General features: G+C 54.1%; 1 protein-coding gene across 1 annotated transcript; it reads left to right on the plus strand.

Moving 5' to 3' along the window:
- Positions 1 to 3,818: 3,818 nt before the first annotated feature.
- Positions 3,819 to 5,302, plus strand: LOC123615024 (uncharacterized). Its single transcript, XM_045512100.2, has 3 exons — positions 3,819 to 4,311; positions 4,656 to 4,784; positions 4,981 to 5,302. The coding sequence occupies exons 1-3, from the start codon at positions 3,896 to 3,898 to the stop codon at positions 5,117 to 5,119; spliced, it is 684 nt and encodes a 227-aa protein (XP_045368056.2). The 5' UTR covers positions 3,819 to 3,895; the 3' UTR covers positions 5,120 to 5,302.
- Positions 5,303 to 6,000: the final 698 nt, after the last annotated feature.

A 6,000-nucleotide genomic window follows, 5' to 3' on the forward strand; every position in this document is an offset into this window, starting at 1 on the left:
GTTACAGATTATGCCTAATGCGTTTTAAATCCATTTACTATATTCCAAACAAGTCTTCTCTGATTCAGAAATGCAAAGGCTTTGACCAATACTCAGCCAGAAGTGTTCAGGGTAGGTAGGACTAGTGCTGTGGAGAGGAGGGGCTGTGATGCGCTGACCACCCTGTGAGCATCCAGCTCTGCGTGTGCGTGTGCGTGTGCGTGTGTATTTTGTGTTTCCACACATGTGTACACGTATACGTGAGTACCTGGCAGGGTAGAAAAGCAAGCTATTCCCTTGTGTGACGCTGATGAAATGCTGATGAAGCTAACAAGCAGCTGTCCTCTCGGGGAATAACTCTCCAGGTAGAATGAGCAGTATGTGTGGAATTGAGAAAGGTTTGCTTTTTTGGAAGCAGCTCAAAGTCACAAAGCCAGGCAGGGCTCTTCTGCACCGGCCCGCATGATGCCTGGGCCCCAAGGCTCAGGGACCTCAGGGACTTCGTCAAGGTACTCCTAATTGCATCAAGAAAGGGTGCCAATTAGAAACACTTTCAAAGGAAAGATTGGCCTCCAGTGAATTAAACAGGATAATTAAAACTTCAGCAAAGTAGTTCACTTGGGAACTAATTAGAAGTTTTTCTGAACCATTTCTGAATGAGTTTCTTAATTTTTTTCTGCTTAGAAATGCAATCCATGCTTACTGTCACAAATAGAAAAAGTACGGGCAGGTTTGGAAAAGGAAATAAAAATAAGTCACATCATCTCACTACTAAAGATAACCACAATAAAAATGCTGGTATATTTCAGGATGAAATGAGCTCATTCATGGTAATTGCTTCAAACAGTGATGGGAACATGGTAATCACTCAATAAATGTTATTGCTTATAAATATGCCATCGTTAGCAGGCTTAGAAGTCTCTCCCCATGCAAAATTTAAATAAAATTCATCTAAATTTTCCTGTAATATTTTCATTTTGATTTTATTGTGTGCCTAATAAATACCTTCTCATTACAAGCAATTCATGTGACGCAGGGATACGTAGCATAAGTGTGGATGTATCCCTTCACAAAGCCCTCCCCCACCCCATGCTTCACTGAGATGTGTAACAACAGCTTAGGAGGCCAGTGCTCATCCATCCACTCCTATTTCATTTCATTCATTCACCAGTTACCTGCACCTCAGAAATGTCCCTCGAAAGAAGAAAGGGAGGCATTTGTTCGGTGACTCTTGGCTGCATCGGCACAGAGCTACGTCCTGGGATGTGACCTCCCTTGCCCTTCCAGCCCACCCTGTGCACAGACTGGATGGAGGCAGACAGTGGAGGTGTTAGAGCAGGCAGATAGCTAGATATGAGCAGAGAAAGGGGGACGCAGGCCAAATGGCAGGAATTGGGCAGAAAAGACGGGCACAGGCCAAATACAGGAAACCACACATCACATAAGCACCAAGGGTCCCTGGGCAGAGAAAAGCAGGAACCTCTGGGCTCATAAGTGGTCATACATTTTAGGGTGATGAGTGGCCTGAAGGCTGACAAAGAAAGGTGGGAAAGGGTAGGAATCTCCAGTGTCCGAATGTAACCTTTTACTCATTATGCCCTCATTTGAACAAAATTAGCCTTGTAGATCAGAAGTGCCCATCATGCAGCGAGGCCATGACACTTCCATCCAGACTAAATACAGACACAAATCCCTCCTCCCCTCAGGAAGGTGGAGCTGGGATGGAAATCCCGGAATAGGACCCCAAACTCCTCCCTCCCCAATGAATATCCTGCCATTCACTTTTACACCCTGTGTAACCAACCTGCCAGAGAAACTCAGGGCAGCCGCTCACATGGGCCTGCCTGCTCTCCCCTTGAAGAGTGTCCTACCCATCCCTTAATAAGTCCCCACTTTACTTTCCTAACCTCTGCGTCTTGTCTCTGAATTCCTTTGGGGACGGGACAAAACTGTCTACATCTACTAGCAACAGAGAGTGTGCAAGGAGGTGGGTGGGAGCAGTGGCATTGGCTACACAGGTGTCTACGGAGCAGCGCGAGTCAGAGAGCCCAAGGGAGAGCATGGGCTCAGGCGCTCAGCACGACTGGCAGCCTGCACGTGACAGTGACCACGAAGAGATTCCAGAGAGATACAGAAAACACGAGGAGCTCGTTAGCAGGTCAAAGCAGAGCTCGTCATCTGGCACCCTGTCTGGCCTGGTTTTTCCCTTGATGGCCTCATCTCAGTAACACCCAGTTATGCCAAAGCCTGGAGGTCCTCCTTGACAACAATCTTCATCATCCACATCCAGTCCTTCCTGAAATCTGTGGCTTTGACTTGCTAACAGCTCTTTCTTGTGTTTTCTCTTGAATCCCTTCATCTCCCTTCCCAGCTCGGTGTGTCCGTCTTTAGCCTACTGTTACCCTCTCCCCAAGTGTGTCAGCTCCCTGGGGAAAAGGCTTTCTGCCGGCTGCCTTGCCTGCTCTATCCCCAGAGCCTGGCGCAGAGACCCTCAGAACAAACACTTGACCAGAAGCAGCTCAGCTTCAGGTGGGAGGCCTCCACCTGCACCTCCCCTGACCCTCAGTCCCTGCCCACCTCTTCCCCCCACCCCACAAGACAAGCAGAGGGACAGAAGCCGGCTTTGGAAAACGGCATGTTTTTATTGCTATGTTTGCAGTGGCTTTTTAGCACAGTAAGAATGTCCCCGCTGGACCCCCGCCCTCACCCAGCCCCACCCCTCCAGCCGACGTTGGTGCGGGGGATCCAGTCTCTCTTGGGCCCACTGGGCTGTGTGGGGATTGGACGTGACAGACGTGGGTTTAGTGAAGCTGCTACACAGAGGACTTGAGACGTGGCGGGTGCATCAGCCTTAAGCTCGCAGGTGGGCGCCACGCCCAGGATCCCTCCCAGGCTGGGGCCCACCTCAGATCCCTGCATAGGTAGCAGTAGCGCCCAGCCCAGGGGCCAGGGCGTGGGCAAGCCTGAGCAAGCCAGGTGAGCAGCCCCAGATCCCCGCCCGAGCTGCCTTCACTCACCCTGCCCACTTGGGGGCGGAGGGGGGATGTGGGGACAGACATGACACCCCAGCCCTACCATCACCCCCTGCTGTACCTTTCCTGTTGACTTGACCCCCTTCCAGACACAGAAGTAGACCAGCACCCAGCAGGCCAGCAGACACAGGGCCACCTCCCAGTTGAGGGCCCCTGGCACCTCCAGCCCCCCAGAGAGCCGCAAGACTTTGTTCCTGGGGGAGGGAGAGCGCATGAGGGCTGTGCTGGCCGAGGGCAAAGAGACGCGGAGCTGGCCCGGGCGTGGTGCTCCCCCTCCTGCAGCCCTTGAGTCCAGCTGCTCCGACCTGTGCACCTGGGCCCAAGCCTGCAGCCTGGACGGTGTCCCTGCAGCACGTGTGCCTGGAGCCCACGAGCCCCTGGCGGCCCGGCCCCACGCCATCCCCGGCACGCGCGGCAGCGGCAGCGGCAACGGCAGCCTCGCTCCCCCAGGCCGGCAGGCACAGCCGCGCCGCATCCCTGGCTCATCCCCCCGGGGCTGGGCCCCCACCCCCGCCCCTGCAGACTTGAGCTGTGGGCGGGGGGCCAGAGGGACAGGCCGGGCGTGGCCCAGAGGCGCCTGACTCACTCCCAGAACTCGATGACAGGGGACCGGCGGTCGGCAGGCTGGTCAGACATGAGGGTGGCCCGGCTGGCACCACGGCAGAGACTCCGAGGTGCACGGGGCTCGCTCTGGGTGCGCAGGCTTGGCGGGAAACGGCCACGTGCCCAGAGGGACAGCAGGGGAATAGCGCGAGGGCCGGTTTGCGCAGGCGCCCCGGGAGCCCGAGTGACGTCACCCGCTAGGGGCGGAGCTTTGCGAAGGGCCCCCGGCCCGTCAGCAGCTCAGCCTGGGCGCGGAGGGCTGGAGTAGAGCCTGAGGAGCCATGCAGGCCGCAGATCTGGGCGGGGGCGGCGTGGCCGGAGGTGCTGAAGGCCAGGGCGGCCCAGATGTCCCTGGCGGCCAGGAAGGCCCCGGTGGAGGTGGCGCGGGAGAGGCCGGTGCCGCCGCCGGTGGCGCCCCACCAGTCGAACGGGCCCCGCACGCCCCTGGGCCGGGCGGAGATGCCTTGCGCGGGTTGGGTGGGCACGCCTTGCCTGGGCCTGGTGGACACGCCGCGCCATGGCCGGGTGGACACGCCATGCCAGGCCTGAGTGGACACGCTGCCCCGGGACCCGGTGGACACGCCGCGCCGGGACCAGGTGGACACGCTGGGCAGTGGCCTGGTACACACGCTGCATCGAGGCTGGGCGGGCCCGTCAGGCCCACAGCCACAGGACCAGGGAGCCAGCTGCTCCAGTTGTATCCTATTTGAGGAGTGCCCAGAGAGCCATGGGGATGGACCTAAGGGAGGCGATGGGATGGGGAGAAGGTGGTCAGCCTGGGGATATAGGGGGAGGAGGGGAAGGGGTCAAGAGGGCTAGAGGGGCTGGCCTGGGGGGGAAGGCCTGGGGGGGAAGGCCCAGTGGTGGCCAGGAGAGATTGTGGGAGGAGATGGCTTGAGAGACCAGAAAGGAGGGGGACAACCCTCAGGGAATTGGGACAGCTAAGAGTGGCCTGAGGGGAAGCAGCTCTCGGAATGAAAAGGAAGCCTGACGCACAGGCAGAATCGCCATGAGATGGTGCCTTAACTGCCCCTTCACCAGCTCCCTCACCGTGTCTTTCCCGTCGCCCGTGGAGGCAGAGATGGCCGGCCAGTCCCTGGCCCCACGTGTCCAGCCCTACCAAGGGGCAGTTCAGAAGGAGCTCATAGTGTCCGGCAACATCCTAGCTATGTTAGTTCTGAGAGGGGCCGAGGTGGGGGTGGTGACAGGTGGCTGGGGTCATTCTGACAGTGAATTGCAGACACCCGAAATTTAGATCTGAGGAGGTGGACATGGTGCTCTGGGCCTGTCACCACCTGAGGGGGCAGAAAGAATTAGGTGCAGGATTACCACACTGAACTTGATTTTTTTTTCCCCTCACTTTTAGCCGACTGACTGCAGGAGACCCTGGCCAACTCCGGATTTCCATCACCTCCTGTCTCAACCAGCTTTCTCTGTTGGTTCAGACCATGCAGCACTCTGTGCCCCTGTTTTTCACTAAGCCTAGACCAGGAAACCGGGCCTAAGACTAACCTAGGGTCTCTGCCTAGACAGTGCACCCTTCCCCAGGGCATCGATTCCTACACTAGTTGCCACTTTATTGTTTGCTTGTTTTGGCCTTTGGGCACTCTTGGCCCTGCTGTTGCCCTGTTACTGGAGGAGGAGGGTATTTCAATGTTTGTTACAGCAAAAAATAAAACCGAATTATCATTCTGTGTCTGAGTTTATTTTCTGGTCCTGCGCCTCCACATTTTCTTGCTTTTGTCCTTGGTTTCACGGGAGAGGTTCTGGGATTCACATATTCTAGTAGTACAAGGTAATTGAAAACAATTTAAGAAATGGAAGAAAATTAAAATGAATTATGTCCTGTCATTTGAGATTACTGTCAGTATTTTGGAATATTTTCTTAGTTTTATAGTTGTGTTTATATATAACAATAATATAATGTAATTTTTGCAAGTTCAAGATTAATTTTTCCCTGAATTATTTTCATTTAATATATCAGCTTCTCCTCTTCCTAAAATTTCTTCAAAAACATGTACTTGCTTTGGGGGAGGGTCTAGCTCAGCGATAGAGTGCATGCCTAGCATGCATGAGGTCCTGGGTTCATTCAATCCCCAGTACCTCCATTTGATAAACAAACAAATAAATAAATAAACCTAATTACCCCCACCGCCAGAAAAACCATGTACTTGGATGTGTAAAAGAACTACCATAATGTGAGTGTTGAACACTTAATGTGTTTCCATTTTTCCCTATTATAAGTAATGACCCAATGGAATTCTTCACTGTAAGTCTTTATCTGACAGGTTGTCTTCAAGATAGATTCCAAAAGGTAGACTTATTGAGTTAAAAACTTACTTTTCCATTTATTTTTAAGGCTGTTGGTCTACAGTACATGGTTGCT

Source organism: Camelus bactrianus, chromosome X (assembly GCF_048773025.1).
Source record: "Camelus bactrianus isolate YW-2024 breed Bactrian camel chromosome X, ASM4877302v1, whole genome shotgun sequence".
Taxonomy (NCBI): domain Eukaryota; kingdom Metazoa; phylum Chordata; class Mammalia; order Artiodactyla; family Camelidae; genus Camelus; species Camelus bactrianus.

Excerpts from the sequence above, each read along its gene's own strand:
- LOC123615024 (XM_045512100.2), top strand. The coding sequence starts at position 3,896 with ATGCAGGCCGCAGATCTGGGCGGGGGCGGCGTGGCCGGAGGTGCTGAA. Across the intron at positions 4,312-4,655 it reads GGGAGCCAGCTGCTCCAGTT|CTCCCTCACCGTGTCTTTCC; the intron begins GTATCCTATTTG and ends CCCCTTCACCAG. Across the intron at positions 4,785-4,980 it reads TCCGGCAACATCCTAGCTAT|CCGACTGACTGCAGGAGACC; the intron begins GTTAGTTCTGAG and ends CCTCACTTTTAG.